This window comes from Larus michahellis, chromosome 4 (genome assembly GCF_964199755.1).
Source record: "Larus michahellis chromosome 4, bLarMic1.1, whole genome shotgun sequence".
NCBI classification, from domain to species: Eukaryota; Metazoa; Chordata; class Aves; order Charadriiformes; family Laridae; genus Larus; species Larus michahellis.
The window spans coordinates 83,849,812-83,865,478 of record NC_133899.1 but is presented as its reverse complement, the minus strand read 5'-3'; the positions used below and the strand labels follow the sequence as shown (position 1 = coordinate 83,865,478).

The following is a 15,667-nucleotide window of genomic DNA, read 5'->3' as shown; positions in this document are numbered from 1 at the left end:
ACTGTTCCTTCAAAGCGAGAGGCGAGCTTGTTTATTTCTTAGTGAATAAGAAGATTGCAGGGCATGGTCTGTAAAAATATATTTATGCTGAAAGTGTTCCAGTTTACAAGTATTGTCAGACTAGCTTCTAGGAGCTCATAGAAGGCAGAGAAGTAGCTTTGCTATTATTATTTTTTTATTTTCAAGTAGAAGAGATTCTTGCTCAACTTTAGTGACAGTATTTAGATACTATATAATTATTGGTTTGACAGGTACATTGTACATACTCAAAGAGGTATGCAAAGTAATTATATGGATTTTAAGGGCTCGAGATACATTCAATCTTAAACTGTAAAAGCTATTCCAACACCACTCTCCCACACAGGAGGAAGCATATATGCTATATATCAATATACTATACTGTACACAGAATTTGTGCCATCCCCTGCAAAGTTCACAGGGTTTGACTAAAAGTGGAGCACAAACATCATTATGTCCTGCAGTCCCCAGTTTTCTTAGTCACCTACTGACATACCAAAGCATCTTGAAGAGGGGAAAAAACAAATGAAGATACACAGACTCATGATGCAAAAAGCTGACAGTTTCATGCGTGAGATAATATCTCTCATTGTGACACAAGTGTATTGTTCTATGATTAAAAGTAATTTACCTCTAAATTTGACGCACAAGAACACTGTATTAGACTTTTGTATTACGAGTTGTTATCCAGAAGCAACCAAGCCACAACTTCATAGTCTAACAGATTTTCCTCTACAAAGGTCACTAGATAGACAGGCTGTCAGTATGTACTATAGTTTACAGGCAAGATGGTCAGGTGAAAACTCAATGACTTACAGGAAAAGGATCCTTCCAGCTAGCACCAACAATAGATGGCCTTATAATGGCTGTGTTTAATTTCGCACCTTCTTGTTGTACTACATATTCAGCTAAGGCTTTTGTATATATGTAAGTATTAGGTCTGTCGCCTATCAGTTTAGGAGTAATATCATTCACTAGGCCATCATCCATCCACCTAAAAAAACAAAATAAGAGGTGTAAATTACTACATGCTGCTTCACTGGGGGGGTGGGGGTTGAGGAGTGTGCACGCGCAAAAGCAGTATGTAAAAAGGATAGCCAGATAAATCAAAAATACTTTGGAAAGTAAAATTAAAATCCAATCTCTTCTTCAAAACACCATCCAAGGCAAAAAAAAAAATCATCAAGAAAAAAACACACTAAAACCACCAAAGTCCTAGCATTCCCCTAGAAAGCTGCATGAGCACAGAGGAACAGGAAATTCTGTGGAGAAATTCAGGCAATAATTAAATCTCACTTCTGTACTCCATGTTTCTGCAACAACCCTAGTATCTAACATTGAACTAGTACACTTCAAACCTCAGCTTGATTTTTTAGACTTTAACATCAACTTCCACAGAAGTTAGCATGTCACATACTTCTTTCTACTTTAAACAGATGGAAGTTGTAAAACATTTCCATATGCATTTGCATATCAAACAATTAGCGTCTATTGACACCTTATATCACGCTTAACTTTAAAACCACGTAGCCTCTTCAAATACAATTCATCAAAATATACGAGTTAGGGGTTTTTTCTTATTTAAACTGAAGGCCAATCCAGAGGCCAGAAAAATCAAGTTTAATAGAGCCTGCCTACTACTCATTTTGATTATGAACACTACTATTTAAGTCAAGGTGTCAACTGCATACGTAGAACCCTTCTGAAACAGGATCTTGAGGATGAATGTTATATTTGAGATTCTACAGCAGCAGTGTAGCTAGGCTGGTTTAAGGACATTACCACCAACTTACAGAAGATTGTTTATAATGACTTCATACTCATTCTGTTTCAAATTAAACCATAAAACCTACGCATTTGAAAGTAAATGCCAAGGAATAATATCTTTCACCAGAACATATGCCCAGTGCCAAAAGCGTTTTGGAACTATTTTATACAGTGTACTGTAGAAAGTAAGTAAATTTATGAACTTCGTTAAAAATTAAATCTTCTTTTTTCTTTTGTTCTTAAAGGTAGCATGATTTTTTTTTCTCCTTTGAAGAAGAGAGGATACAGACTGAAATGAAAGCAAGTTTCTCAGTAAAAGAGAGGAGGGTTGCACATTCAGTATCCACTGAAATAAGCATACTACTATTTACTTTTTTTGCTCAAGTAATTAATTTATTACATACCAACTATAGTGCAAGTATTACATTCCTTTACAATAATCCTAATGCTACCAACTAAGTTTTCAAACATGAAGTGCAGGCACAACAGGGTAGTCCTTGGGACTGACTGGCTTCTCCTCAGTCAGTATTAAGTCACCTAGAAAGTGATGCCACTGCAGAGGAGTCCCAGCCACATTACAGGCATCACCCTCCACTTTTGTGGTGTTACGCAATCACACACCACCTCTGAAGCAAGCTGTGGCACCGTGTTTCTCCCCTTAATTTAGTTAAGTCTTGCAATTTCATCTTGCTTCCCAATTCATTCAGCAGTTTGTATTTAAACTTGTAATAACCTTCAGTCATAGCACAGAAGCATGCCTCTTGAACTACTGCTACTTTGGTGTTTTCCACTTCAAAACAGGACTTGGATTTTATTTGCCTCAGCCACCCAACATTTTAGCCACATAAATGGAATTTAGACAATATTGTTATTCACCAATGTTCTGTTACAATCAAAGCTGATGCACGTCAGACTTCCACCGTGATACGAAGTGTGGGGGGAAGAGGAGTAGAAAAGCCCAGAAAGGAACACAAACCTAGAATCATAGAATAGAATCTTCATGGCTGGAAATGACCTTTGACATCATCGAGTCCAACCATACACACACCAACCATTGTTGTAATGTCCAACCATTAACCTAACACTCCCAATTCCACCACTAAATCATGCCCCTAAGCACCACATCTACATATCTTTTAAGTACATCCACGAGTGGTGACTCAACCCCCTCCCTGGGCAGGCTGTTCCAGTGCCTGACCACTCTTTCAGTAAAGTAATTCTTCCTAATATCTAATCTAAACTTCCCCTGCCGCAGTTTCAGACCATTTCCTCTGGTCCTGTCATTATTCACCTGGGAGAAGAGGCCAACACCCACCTCTCTCCAGCCTCCTTTCAGGTAGTTGTAGAGGGCAATGAGGTCTCCCCTCAGCCTCCTCTTCTCCAAGCTAAACATGCCCAGCTCCCTCAGCCTCTCCTCATATGACCTGGTCACCAGACCCCTCACCAGCCTGGTAGCTCTCCTCTGGACACGCTCCAGCACTTCAGTGTCCCCCTTGTACAGAGGGGCCCAGAACTGAACACAGCACTCGAGGTGAGGCCTCACCAGTGCCCAGTACAGAGGCACGATCACTTCCCTGCTCCTGCTGGCCACGCTGTTCCTGATACAAGCCAGAATGCTGTTGCCCTTCTTGGCCGCCTGGGCACACTGCTGGCTCCTGTTAAGCTGGCCGTCCACCAGCACCCCCAGGTCCTTTTCTGCCAGGCAGCTTTCCAGCCACTCTTCCCCAAGACTGTAGCGCTGCTTGGGGTTGTTGTGACAGAAATGCAGGACCCGGCACTTGGCCTTATTGAACCTCATACAGTTGGCCTTGGCCCATCAATCCAGCCTGTCCAGGTCCCTCTGTAGAGCCTTCCTACCCTCAAGCAGATCAACACTCCCACCTAGTTTGGTGTCGTCTGCAAACTTACTGAGGGTGCACTCCATCCCCTCATCCAGATCATTGATAAAGATACTGAACAAAACCGGCCCCAAAACTGAGCCCTGAGGGACACCACTGGTGACCGCCCGCCAAGAGGATTTCACCCCATTAATCACAACTCTCTGGGCACGGCCATCCAGCCAGTTTTTAACCCAGCAAAGAGTACACTTGTCTATGCCATGATTCGCCAGCTTCTCCAGGAGAATGCTGTGGGGGACGGTGTCAGAGGCCTTACCAAAGTCCAGATAGAGAACGTCCACAGCCTTCCCTGCATCCAGAAGGCGGGTCACATGGTCAGAGAAAGAGATCAGGTTGGTTAAGCAGGACCTCCCTTTCCTAAAGCCATGCTGGCTGGCCCTGATCCCTTGGCTGCCCTGCACTTGCCGTGAGAGCTCCCTCAAGATGATCCTCTCCATGATCTTCCCTGGTACCGAGGTCAGGCTGACAGGCCTGTAGTTCCCCGGATCCTCCTTCCGACCCTTCCCGTAGATGGGCGCCACATTAGCCACCCTCCAGTCATCTGGTACCTCCCCTGCTGACCAGGATTGTTGATAAGTGATGGAGAGAGGCTTGGTGAGCTCTCCTGCCAGCTCCCTGAGTACTCTTGGGTGAATCACATCCGGCCCCATAGACTTATGTGCGTCTAGGTGCAGAAGCAGATCATTGACTACTTCCTCCTGGATTATAGGTGGGTTGTTCTGCTCTCCATCCTTATCTTCCATCTCAGGAGGCTGAACACCCTGGGGATAGCTCGTCTGACTATTGAAGACAGAGGCAAAGAAGGCATTAAGTACCTCAGCCTTCTCCTCGTCCTTGATTGCAGCTTTCCCCCCTGCATCCAGTAAGGGATGGAGATTCTCCCTGGCTCTCTTTGTTGATGTATTTATAGAAGCTTTTTTTGTTGTCCTTAATGTTAGTGGCCAAGTTGAGCTCTAGCTGGGCTTTTGCCTTCCTAATTTTCTCTCTGTATAACCTAACGAGATCTCTGTACTCCTCCTGAGTTGCCTGTCCCTTCTTCCAAAGGTGGTAAACCTTCCTTTTATTCCTAAGACCCATCAGAAGTTCCTTATTCACCCAGACTGGCCATTTTCCCTGCCCTTTAGACTTGCGACACTTGGGGACAGCCTGCTCCTGGGCCTTTTCCTTTAAGATTTCCTTCTTGAAGAGCGTCCAGCCTTCCTGGACCCCTTTGCCCTTCAGGACTATCTCCCAAGGGACTCCCTCAAGCAGTGTCCTGAACAAGCCAAAGTCCACCCTCCAAAAGTCCAAGGTGGAGGTTTTGCTAACCCCCTCCTTACATCACTATGAATTGAAAACTTGACCATTTCATGATCACTAAACCCAAGACGACCTCCGACCACCACATCTCCCACTCGTCCTTCTCTGTTTGTGAACAGTAGGTCTAGCAAGGCACTTCTCCTGGTAGGCTCACCTACCAGTTTTGTCAGGAAGTTATCTGCCATGCACTCCTAGCCTGCCTGCTCTCTGCTGTGTTATATTTCCAGTAGATACCCGGCAGGTTGAAGTCCCCAACCAGAACAAGGGCTGGCAATTGCAAGACTTCAGCCAGCCGCTTATACAATACTTCATCTGTGTCCTCATCCTGGTCGGGTGGTCTATAGCATACTCCCAGCACAAGATCTCCCTTGTTTCCCTTCCCCTTCATCCTTACCCATAAACACTCGACTTTATCATCACTGGAATCTAGCTCTGTGCAATCAAAACATTCCCTAATGTACAGAGCCACACCCCTGCCTCTCCTTCCTTGCCTATCCCTTCTGAAGAGCTTATAGCCATTCATCGCAGCATTCTAGTCGTGACAGTCATCCCACCACGTTTCCGTGATGGCAACTACATCATTGTGCCTGCTGCACAACAGCTTCCAGCTCATCCCGTTTGTTGCCCACGCTACATGCATTTGTGTAGATGCACTTGAACTGGGCTACCGGTTTCACCCCCATCCTTGGCCCTTTATCCCTAGGCTCATTACTAGTGGGCCTGGTTTTATCCCCTTCCTCCTTCGTTTCTAGTTTAAGTCATAGAAACAAATCTGTTTCTATGTCTCTCAGTCAGCTGTTGACTAGAGAGATCACTCTTGTATAGGTTTACAAAAGCCTTCCCTCATTCCCATGAGCTCTAAAATATAGATGGCTGTCCAAGCCCAAACCAAGCAGTTTAAGTTCTATTTATCCTGCTTGTGAAAAGCAAAGATATGCAAAAATATGACTACTTCCGAGTTTCTCATTTGAAAGTGTATGTAAGTCAACATTATAAAAAAAGGTTGGTTCAACATACATTCTAGGTAGTAGTTCATTTGTTCTTAATGTTAGTGCTCTTCTATCTATAATAACAAGTTAAAGAAAACATTTTACTTTTTAATTTGTTATTTTTAGTTTCCTCCCCTCAGTTAAAAACCTAATTAAAGACTAAAAAGCTACAGAAAACAGATTTTTAACGTCTGCGGTCTCTGAATACTTAACAGAACTAATTCTACAGTTGTGCTTCTGAGCAGGTAAGTAGTATTTCAGTATCTCAGTCTGATAGCAATGGCTTTTAGGTGGATGTAGTGGAGGCTGCTGTTGAAGGGCACTATACTGGTTTTATCCCTTTCCTTCACAACACCAGAGCTAGCACACTTGTAACAGCACACCTTTTTTTGTTTTCAATAGCTTCCAATTCAGGTCATCATACAGCTCAAAACCTGCCACTCTCAGCATATAGGAAGCATCATGAGTAGGTATGAACATCCCTCTCCTTCAGTATGACTCCACACCTAGCCCATCTCCTTTACAAAACAGGGAAGTGTCAGCCATGCTGTCAGACTCACAGGACAGCATAAGCTAATTTCTTCATCTTTCAGGTTCCTAACCATTTTTTGGTACTTCATTACTAGGAAGTGGTTACAGATTACTGAAGTAGCTTCATAAAACATAACACATACTCGAGAGAATCTATCAGTTTCTTGGGATCAACAGGAGGTGGATAAACTATTTCCTCAATCTGTTTTCGATTGCAATATGCAAAGGCAGTTGAAACGTGCACGAAGACTTCCAGATTCTTCATTCGCTGTGCCAAGAAGAGGAGCTGTTGTGTAGCAATCACGTTCAACTGAACAGCATCTCTGTTGATTAAACAGAAATTTGATTAGCAGAAAGCACGACAAAAACAAGCAAGAAGAAATAACTAGTCAATTCACTCTTAAAAGCCTCAGTGATGGGTACATAAAGTATTCCTAAATGGTCCACACACCCCCAGAAAAGCTGTACGGACAGTGTCCTAACTTTCTCCTAACACCAATACGCTGCAGTTTTAATCTAGAACATCTCCCAGTGTTCAGGATAAGTTTCCCAAGTTTTACCCTGTCCTTATTGCCATCCCCATGCTCCATTATTAGAGTGGGAAATTAACCATACCTTTGATCTCCTCAAACTAAATCCCAATCCTACGTTTTTCATAATGTGAAGGAAATAATGCAACACAACACGTAGCTGCCACATGAAATGTATCTCTGAACTTCCTAGTTCAAGTTGAGTTAGGTCAACAACTCAGAAGGGAGGCTTAAGAGTCGGAGACCAGCCTCTTCTTGTAGGAGAGCACAAGGCTCAATAGCACAACAGGATTACACAAAGGAAGGAAAAAAAAGGGGGAACCATCAAGAACCACACTTTCATCCTCCAACTTCTCTGCTTCTCATTAAAATAGAGTCCTTAACAACACTGTAGGAAAGTAGGTACATCTCTACAATTCCCACCAGAACACAGCTTACTGACTACTATGATTTTTATACAATTAGGATATTTTCTCCACACTATCAAATTTACTATGGGCACTAGTTTTCTTGTACACAATGGACTGATCAACTAAGTTTCAAGAATACAGCTAAATAAAGCTTTATCAAAGTCTTTGCAATAAAGTGTTACATTAACAAAAAAAAAAGAACACTCAGTCCCCTCAAATAAGCACTAAGTTTAAGACTCCTTTACCACACATTATTACTGAAGCACTGGGGTGACAGGAGAGGGGGATTGCTATCCCAAAGCAATTAACATAAATGGAAAACGTTACTTCTGAATACACTAGTGGGTGAGGCTTTTTTTTGCCAATTAGGTTTGTTTTATTTATTTATTTGGTTTTTGTTCTAAAAAACCCACACTGTTCTCCTCAGTCTTCAATGCTTCTTTCCAAAAGTCAGAGGCAGGAGTTAATCGGACCTGTATGCATCACTTTAAGATATAGAACTGTATAGGAAGTACAAATGAGCAAGAATTCCAAAATAAGCCCAAGTATTTTGTTTTCTTGACTTTATTCCTATCACTGGCCCCAAGCCAAGTATTCTGAACTTTACATTAGTTATTTCTGTTAAATATCTGACGAAGGCTGCTCTAGGTGGTCTTCAGATTTGTAAGGTTCCTCCAATCATTCCAGCACATGTGTTAGGAAAGAGCTGAGGACAGAGCAGCTAAGAAATGTTCAAAAAGCAGAGGCTTTTTATACCAAGACTCCATTCCACTGGCCTTCCAAATTGTTTTAAAGTCCCTCTGGGCTTTTGTCAGGTTGGTAGTTCCTTAACATTTTAAGACCATGTAACAGTGACAAACACAGGCTCCCTTATGACATTTCAGCAGGCAGCACAGCATTCTCAGAGAGTTAGTGCCAGCCTTTGTAACAACTGAAAGAAAATCTGAGGTGAGAAGTGGTTTGTCTCAAAGTTTACTACCTCTCTCCCCCCATAAAAATTAGAGCTATTCATGAAAGTCCTTTACCCAAATTGGATATTCATTCCATTATTTCAACACTAAATCCAGTCATTGTTTTTGCCAAAAAGCAAATACAATCTTTTCTTGCTTATGGTACTCCTTTCTCTAGTATTTCCTTAGTATATTTTCCGTACAACATGGGAGTTTTCATCTTTCTTCCTCTGCATCTACTTCTCCCTACTCCCTCCAATGCAAACCTCTATTCTTCTCAATGAAGGACTCTCTGAAGACATGGAGAAAGCTGAGCAGTATTTGATCTCCTGTTTGTTCATCAGATAGAGAGCAAGTGCTAGAACTTCCCCTACATACAGTTTTGCCAAAAAGTCATCCTCTGAAAACGTGCATTCTCCTTCTAACAAGGAAGGCTAAAGGAGTATTTTTATGTTCCCTTTTACACACTGAGAAAAAAGCTCTAATACTACTAGCGAGCACAGTACATATAGCTACAGTTTATTCATATCCTTCCTACCCACCCCAGAGATCAGAGCAACATATGATGTTCGGAAGACTCGGAATAGCAACATGTTCCCTAGTCTCTTCAACAGCTTCCCTTCAGAAAGAGTTTGAAATTCAGGCACAGGGATTTAGTTAAAAACAAAAAAAACCCCAAAACATCACAAAAAAGAAACACACAACAGAAAAGAACCAAACAACCACCACCAAAAAAACACCACACAAAACCTGAGGGGCCTATAGCAAACCTACAAGAATAATTTATTTAGTTTTTAAGACAAATAGATTTGTCTTTTTGCCTAAAGCTTTAAAAAAATATTAACTTTTCCATGTTGAATAGCGTAATTCTAACCTCTGGCAAAGCAGGTCTAAGTAATATGCCTCCATCTTCCTAAGTAGAACAAATGAAAACCCAACAGCTTAAGAAAAGTTTTGGGGAAAAGATTGTTACCTTAAGGGGCATTATGAAATTAACCAAGCACACAAATACCTGAACACATGACGTAGCCTGACAGGGCTGAGCATTTGAAAGATTGCACAGACACCTCATTTACCCCCTCCCTTTGAGTACCACTGATTTACCAAACCAGAGTATACAGAATTTTAGACTCACCTTAGTGTTTCATTGAATCTGACTGTAGCAGCACAATGAAATATAATATTAGTGCATTCTATAAGTTCTTCCTTGATTGGTTCACTAAGGTCCAGTTCAGGCTTTGTAAGGTCACTCGTAATTACTATTATTTTCGCTTTGAAGTCTGGTTGCTCATCTCTCAACTTGTCAAAGAGCTGTTAAAAAAAACAAGACTAAAATTTCAAACTAAAAGCCAGTGAAGATAAGATACACGTTTCATTTAAGTGAAGAAAACCCCCACATTTTCTGCCTATACAGAGTTATACCTCCTTATTTCTCAAGATCATCAGTAAGTTAGAACAATATTAGGAATATTACAACATGTTACTGACTTCCCATGAACATATTCAGTGATGTAGTTGTGCACACTATCCCACGCAGTGAAAGCAGTATTGCATGCATTGTATAGAAGGTAGTAAGACTTCAATTCACACTTTTTTTTTACTACTTATCCCTATTCTTAAACCAGAGCTCTATCAATATCATAAGAAAGAAGGAATGGTCTCTATTAGATACCAAGACTCAAAGAAATTTTAAGTAGCAATCTAAATACTGCAATCTCTTTTCTCTGACCAGAAGGAAAGAGAAAGGTCTGCTCACTTCCCAAGCTTGATATAACTATTCAAATTCTTGCAGACTTGCACAAGTCATACTGGTTTTTAGGTTTACAAAGCTTTCATCAAGCTTTAAAAACTTGCTGTGATTTAAGAAATGCTATCCTGGAATTATGCCAGTTTTGTGGAACTTCCAGATTAAAAAAAAAAAAAAAAACAAACTGTTTCCCCAGTTAGTTAAAAGAAAAAAAGGCAGGGTTAAAGGCTGCATACTGTGTTAGAACATCTGATCAAGTCGGTATTTAACTATACTCACTGAAAAAATCTCACCTGTATTATACTCCATCATATATTCTCCTCACAATTAACTGGGTTCTAACCATGTGGCTTAACACACACAGATAAAAATTCTTGCCTCATCTTACTTACATTCATTAGTATGCAGGTTTTCCTGACCAAACTAGTACTGTGGGAATAGAACACGCTTGAAAGTTTCACCAGAGCAGACCCCTCTTCTTAATTGTACAGGGGCCAGTATCCTAGCAACTGCTTCAACACAAGTCAACTAAAATGTATTAAAATCACAGCAGTACCTTCCCCCACTTCCAAGCATGCAGTTATACCAAATGCAAGTAGTTAAGACATTTCCTTACCGAATGAAAATAAGTTAATTTTCAACGATAAATTGAGCCACCTAAAGGTACAGTTTCATGGCTCTTAAGGCATTTTAAGTTTGTACTGCTACCAGATTGGTCCCTCTCCTAACTTTATTTTCGCATTGCTTCTCCTACACTGGCAATAGCAAGTAGCCCTATGGCTGTGTGACCATACCAGCTTGGGGGTCTGGCTGAAAATACTTTTTTTTGTAATTACTTTTTCAGGTCAACTGTGAGCTAATACAGCTCGCTGCATGGCCACCTAAAGTACAAGTGGTAATGCTATAGAGAGATTATGAGACATCTCCAGGGACAGAGGCCTTGAATTGATTTCCCAAACATGAAGTTTCACCTTAAAGCACCAAAGCTGCCATTTAAAGCCCCTGCAATTCTTAGAGGTACAGCAAAGAGTGGTTACCTAAGGGCAGGAAGCCTTTTCTCATTTTGAAAATAAACTTGCCGGTTTCAGTTAGAATGAACTGCCTCCATATTATTGCATGGCATGCATTATAATAAAAAAGCAGTCCCATGGATAAGCACTTAAAGAACCAGTCTGGTATTTTTAGTTTGTACATTATATCTGTTCTGCCCCTTTTTACACCCATAGTCATACATTATTCCTACATACCTCATACTAGCACTGACACCAGTACAAAGGGGAACAAGAACAAACACCTACAGCACATGGGAGATCACAGAAGAATTAGATATCTGATGTCCAAAGGAAGTATAAACCTCAACATTTTTTGGCTGTTCACAGGCCAATTTATTTCAATTATCGCATTCACCTGTCCAGATTTTAAACTCTTCAAGAAACAGAATGTCCAAGCACCTGTAGAACACTTAGTTGTCCAGTTGTAAGGGCCCTGCCAGTGATTTTTCACACCTTGGATGGACTCATTAAGACAACAGATCCTATTAAAACTTTTCAGTCTTTTGGAGGAATCTTGATTACATTAATGCCAGTTAAAAAATACAATTTCAGTCTAATTTGTCTCACCACATGACGAGGAGAGAAAAAGCATCTGGCCCTATCTGCATCTCTGCACAGACGTACAACGCCATCTATTTATGTTCTTACTCTGGGGACTAATATGTAGGACCACCTCAAGCAGTAGTCCTGCTTACATCAACACTGTTACCTCAGCAGGAGTTGGTATAGACTACAAGCAGAAGATTTGGACTCAATTTTAAAAGCCTTTTACAACACATGAGTTTCCCAAAAGCTATACTGAGGCTTAAGTTTTACTGAAGTTTAAGTCAGCCCACACTACTGGTATTCTCCTCATTGCCCAGATATTCATTTATTTGGGTAGTAGAGTATGCAAAAAAGGGATCAAGAAGCTTTTCCATTCTCATCTCAATCTAGCCTGGAGATCTTTCCTTTGTTTCAGGGAGTGACAAACTGAAGAGTTTTATGTAGACAGAATTTGAGACTTTTAAGACAGAACCCCACTGTAACTCATTCTGTTGCGTTTTATGACATTGCATGGGACTACAAGCAGATGCCTTTGGGCAACAAGCTACAGTTTTGACATGGCTGAAAAAAGGTAATTTACTAAGGACACAGCCATCCTCATGCCTGCTTCACTAGTAATCTTCACTAGTCAGAGTCATAGCAATTCATTGTCTTACTTTAAAGAACTTACCCCTCCTAGCCTAAATCAATTCATACTTTCTTATTGATCTCCTATAAGCACCTTCTAGGGACACATTTTGCAGAGACTACATTGCATCAACGTATTTCCTAAGCCTGAAAAATTAAACTGCCAACTCCCACGTCCCACAAAAGAAAGTCCTGGATAGAAATAAACAAACTCTGCTTTAGCAGAGTTCAGAATTTAGAAACCTCCCCCCTGCCTGTTTATTCTTCTCATCATAAATGGGATAGTCTGTAGTAGAGATATGGGCAACTCTGATAGATGATACTGCATGTATTAAGAACGTTCATCCCAGCTCACCAGAATATCAAGGTAATAAGTTTTTTTAGAAGGAAAAGTATTCCACCCAGCATGCAAAGAAAATCATTTAGACAGACACTTTGATAATTACATATTTTGTTGTCACGGGTCTATAGTAATATGTACGACTAACAGAAATCCATAATAGACTCTATTAAGACAAACACTTCTGTTCCGTTTACAAGCATAAACCATTTAAACACCCTGTTGAGATCACATGTTCTTGCTTACTGGTAGATCCAATAATGCATTCAAGAAAAAGGAAGCACTAAGCCTCATCTACAACAAAGAAAATAAGGCAAAAGGAGAAAAAGTTACTTGCTTGAGATCTAAAGAAGGGTCTCAATCCCATCTTACAATTCCTAGTCCACATGGCTTCTTGCACTTGATTATATATTCTCTTAACAAGTTTTAACTTGGGTGTTTTACTTTTCATTTCTGCATTACAGCTGAACATCCTCCTCCTAAATTAAATGCAGGATAATTTTCCACTACTGGCTTTGCTAGAGACTAACAGGTTGAAAACCAGCTATAGAAACATTGCCAGGTCTTGAATTTTCTGTTTCTGTTAGAATGAAAAGACATTTAACAACAGTATTTTGCTTTAGATAAACCAAACTTGTTCTCAAAATGAAACGGGAACATTAAAGAAGGACAAAAATGTACTTTGTGAGCGTATGACACATACCTTACCACTGGTAATTTCTTCTATTCGTGCTTCAGGTGTCTGCCCCACTTTGTGTCTTACCAATACATACACTGCTTTCACATTAGGACAAGATCTTAGCAGCTTCTCCAGAAGCACTTTTCCCATGAAGCCTGTAGCTCCTGTCAGGAGGACATTCTTTCCTTCATAGTATTCAGGGATGGAAACCATTATGACCTTAACAAAAGTTTAAAACAAAAGTATATTAAAGAACTTCTAGGAGTTCAGATTTGCAGAAAACATAAACAAACAGCACAGATGCAAACATTCTATCTCATACCTGAAATAAATGTTTAACAGCCTTTTTTTTTTCTCCCAAACCTACAACCAATACTTAAAGATGTCTTTTTTTACCACACTTCAAGAGAGTCCCACAGGGTCACTACAGTCGTCCCAGATCATCTTGTAAAGTGCCCCTGTTAGCAGTATCTTAAGGAATCAGACACTCAGTCTAGCAAAATAGCTCAACTTCAGTCTATTTTTACCTCTATGTGCATGGTCCTTTACCACTCTAAGTGGCTGTTCCATGTAAACTAAAGGTCATATCATTAAAATATAATCGCAAGTAGATACTTTGAATACATTGACAGAAGACAGAGCCAGGCATCTGCCAACTGCTGGCCCTGGTATTTTGCCTGTATCAGCAGAGTCCCCTGTTAGTGTTAGGCTGAGCCTTCCTACAAATTATTCTAGGTTAGAGAGAAGGTACAGTTAGTTGCTTAGTATGAGATCTGCTGGTTTGATACTGATTACAAAAAACCCTATACAGTTCCACAGATGATACAGGTTTCCAATCTTTTCATCAGTTACGTCTGTTGGGGTTCCCCCCTCAAATAAGTTACTAGAATCCTCACACAAATTAAAAATTTGAGTTAGCCAAATACACCTCCTAATAAAATGAAGGGCAAGGGATTGTTACTCAATTCCAGCACAAAGCTCAAAAGTGTTGCAGGTTTTGCTTCAGTTAGGAAGTTAACTATGAGAATTATTATTTTTTTTCTTTCCCCTCCGTTAATTAACGACTTGGAAATTACACCTAATTCTAGATACTGGAAACTAAACGTTTTCCAAGGACAAACATATTGCTATTTCTCACACTAATGTGGTCTTTGGACCATGACCTTTAGAACTTAACCTGTGCCTCAGGCCAGATTTCTAGCCATTCTGTAAGCCTGATATACCAATGTCTTTACTGTAACCCTTAAACAGCTTCCTTCTACTGTAGAAGACTGTAGCATATGGATACAATTGCATCATGTTTTACCAATCTAATTAAGCTTATAAAAATAAGCTGATGTACTGAAAGTCTAATATATTCTCCTATAGCAGATCCACACACAAACCATTGCAACCAAAACAGACAGATTCCATAAAACCATGATACTAAAAAAACCCAACGAAAATTAGTTTCCTTGAACACAGATGGAGTGTTTCTTAAGCAAGGAAGAATTAACAACCCTGAATAGGATGAGAGCCTTTCTTTACTTACCACCCAAGAATAAAGGAACACAACTTCTAAATATGCTTAGTTCTTCTGAAACAGCAGGCTACTACAAGCAAGAACTCATCAGGGAACACACACAAGTTGTTTTAAGATAGGAGTGAACAACTACTGCCTTAATTTGCACTTTTTGCCTGAAAAGTAAGTAATTTTGGAATACATGTCTATATCTCAGGTACCTCTCATAATTAAAGCAATTGTGCTGTGCTTTTCACATGCTCATATCACAATGAAGCTTCTGACCCAGCTCTAAATGATCACTTGCCAGAAATGAGTTACCACCTGCACAACTCCCAGTTTCATGAGTCTGGGTACAAAGTCTTATATTTTTTTGTCCAACACTCCAAATTTCATTTTGACTCCCTTCTTTGAAAGGGTTAGCTCCTGCATATATTAGTGAAGCATCTGAAAACTCATAACAAGACACAATAGCAAGTTTGGAACAGAACAAGCACGCTACCATTTCCACTGGCCACAGTACATCATCCAAAATTGTTTCTTTGAAGGTTGATGAGATTGAAGGAGATGGACAGAAGGAAAAAGCTATTTACGTTAAAACACTTCTGCCACATACTTAAGAGACTTTAATGCAAATTTCAGAGCACACCTCCTGCAATAAAGTGTGGAAAGCAAGATATAGCATGCATATGAGTCATTTCTTCCCATTCAAGATAAGATACAGGCCTATTGTCTTCACTGTGGCTCTTGAAGTCACAATTAATGCCTTCTGCTATTCATGTA

At 40.3% G+C, this 15,667-nt stretch overlaps 1 protein-coding gene across 4 annotated transcripts in view; it reads right to left on the bottom strand.

Annotated features, from left to right (window-relative positions):
* The window catches only part of FAR1 (fatty acyl-CoA reductase 1), a 43,776-nt gene that overhangs the window by 17,029 nt on the left and 11,080 nt on the right, over positions 1-15,667 (bottom strand). For all 4 annotated transcript variants that reach the window (XM_074586108.1, XM_074586109.1, XM_074586110.1 and 1 more), the window contains exons 2-5: positions 13,408-13,602; positions 9,528-9,703; positions 6,646-6,825; positions 835-1,012 (exon numbers count right to left, since the gene is read on the bottom strand). In XM_074586108.1, the coding sequence (XP_074442209.1) occupies positions 835-1,012; positions 6,646-6,825; positions 9,528-9,703; positions 13,408-13,596 (723 nt within the window). In that variant the 5' untranslated portion in view covers positions 13,597-13,602. The remainder of the gene's footprint in view (positions 1-834; positions 1,013-6,645; positions 6,826-9,527; positions 9,704-13,407; positions 13,603-15,667) is intronic.